Below are 1,683 nucleotides of genomic sequence, written 5' to 3'. Positions count from 1 at the left end.
TACAGTTGGACTTGGTGTAATGAAAAATAGGCAAATTAACTCTGGGCCATTAAAAGTTGATTTTTCAAAAGGAGTAGCAGTAGGGGAGAATCGAAAGGACTTTGTGGCTGATTTTGGAGCTACTATACGTGAGTATTTTCTATTTGGAGTGAAGAGTTGGGGTAACATAGAAGACGAGATTAAGCATAGGTTTATTGAACGACTTCAGAAAATCTTTAATATGATCTATGTGGCAATAAATTTTATGCTTCATTATTTCTTGTATTATCACTCCAACCATTATGAATGTTAATAAATATTTTCAATAGAAATGATGGATCATCGAGGATAATGTTGTTAGCGATCTGATGGCTAAAGCAGAGGCTAGATGGATTGATTGTCGAAGTCACTTGCATGCACTAGTGGCAAATATTTTGGATGATAGACAAATAGATAAAGACTGTGAAGAATTGAAGTCGGAACCTGTGAGTAAAGAAGATTGGCTTTGGCTATTGAACTATTGGAGAGCAGATGAGACGTTCAAGGTACCTTATTTTAGCATAGCTTTGGATTGTTGCTTTTAGTGAATTTTAAATTTAAACTTTTATTATTTTAATTTTTATAATGTATGAACAGAAAAGAAGTGTAGCTGAAAAGGCAAATAGAAAAAAGTTGAAAATTCTTTATACCTTGGGCCAATTAGCATTTGAAGCAGTAGCTCATGACCTGGTAAGATTACATATCTTTTCAATTATCTTATATGAAATATCACATAATTTGATTTCGTTGTTTTTATCTAAAAATTGTATCATTTTTTTGTCAATTTCTTTTGTAGGAAAAAAAGAAGGGGATGAGACCAGATGACCTTGAATTATGGGAGACAACTCACACAAACAAATCTGGTGAATGGGTCAATTATAAGTCTCGAGAGGCTTATGTGAGATATATACTTAAATATGTTTTATGTTACACTTTTTTTTTAATTTTTTTTTTAGATTTCTCTCCCATATTTGAAATCTCCAAAATTACTTGTGCAGATTGCTGCAGTTATACAAATTGAAGTGATAGAGAAGAACTCTCTTGACCCAGAGACTGGGGAGGTGATACCTTTGCCACCTGAAGTACGTTCCCAAGCACTCCATCAAATATTAGGTAAAGTTCCTCGCTCACATGGACAAACATCTGTCCAAGATAACCCTTCTATAGTTGCATTACGAGAAGAATTAGCAGAAGAGTGGCATAGACATAATCAAACACGGGAGGAGTTGTCTCAAACACGGGAGGAGCTATCTGATTTGAAGACACAGTTGGTTGATCATCATGAAACACGAAAGGAGCTGCTTGAGTTGAAGGCATATTTGGCTGCTCTTACTGATCATGTAGGGTAATAAAATTTAATATTATTAAATTGATAGTTCATATCTCTCATTAATATAACTTTTATATCTATAATATTCTCTCATTTATTTTTTTTTGCATGTGTTAGTAGGTCAATATCTAGCTCATGTAATTGAGATTGAAGTTGTTCCATCTTTTGTGCCTCTCTTTTAAAAGATAATTCTCACTTTTTGATATTCTTCAATGGGAAGTAATACAACTTTTGGATATAATTTTTGCTTGCAAAAAAGTGTGCATTCTCTTTTAACATGAGAACAATATATTAAAGGATAGCTTCAGATTTGTTTTGCTTCTATTTGGTTATCT

At 33.0% G+C, this 1,683-nt stretch overlaps 1 protein-coding gene across 1 annotated transcript; it reads left to right on the top strand.

Annotated features, from left to right (window-relative positions):
- Nucleotides 1-314: 314 nt before the first annotated feature.
- On the top strand, nt 315-1,367 carry LOC140857407 (uncharacterized). The gene is made up of 4 exons (XM_073256205.1): nt 315-524; nt 616-708; nt 815-916; nt 1,017-1,367. The coding sequence occupies exons 1-4, from the start codon at nt 348-350 to the stop codon at nt 1,365-1,367; spliced, it is 723 nt and encodes a 240-aa protein (XP_073112306.1). The 5' UTR covers nt 315-347.
- Nucleotides 1,368-1,683: the final 316 nt, after the last annotated feature.

Source organism: Elaeis guineensis, chromosome 4, assembly GCF_000442705.2.
Source record: "Elaeis guineensis isolate ETL-2024a chromosome 4, EG11, whole genome shotgun sequence".
NCBI classification, from domain to species: Eukaryota; Viridiplantae; Streptophyta; class Magnoliopsida; order Arecales; family Arecaceae; genus Elaeis; species Elaeis guineensis.
Note: the sequence above shows the minus strand (reverse complement) of the source record. Positions and strands in the feature narration are given on the sequence as shown.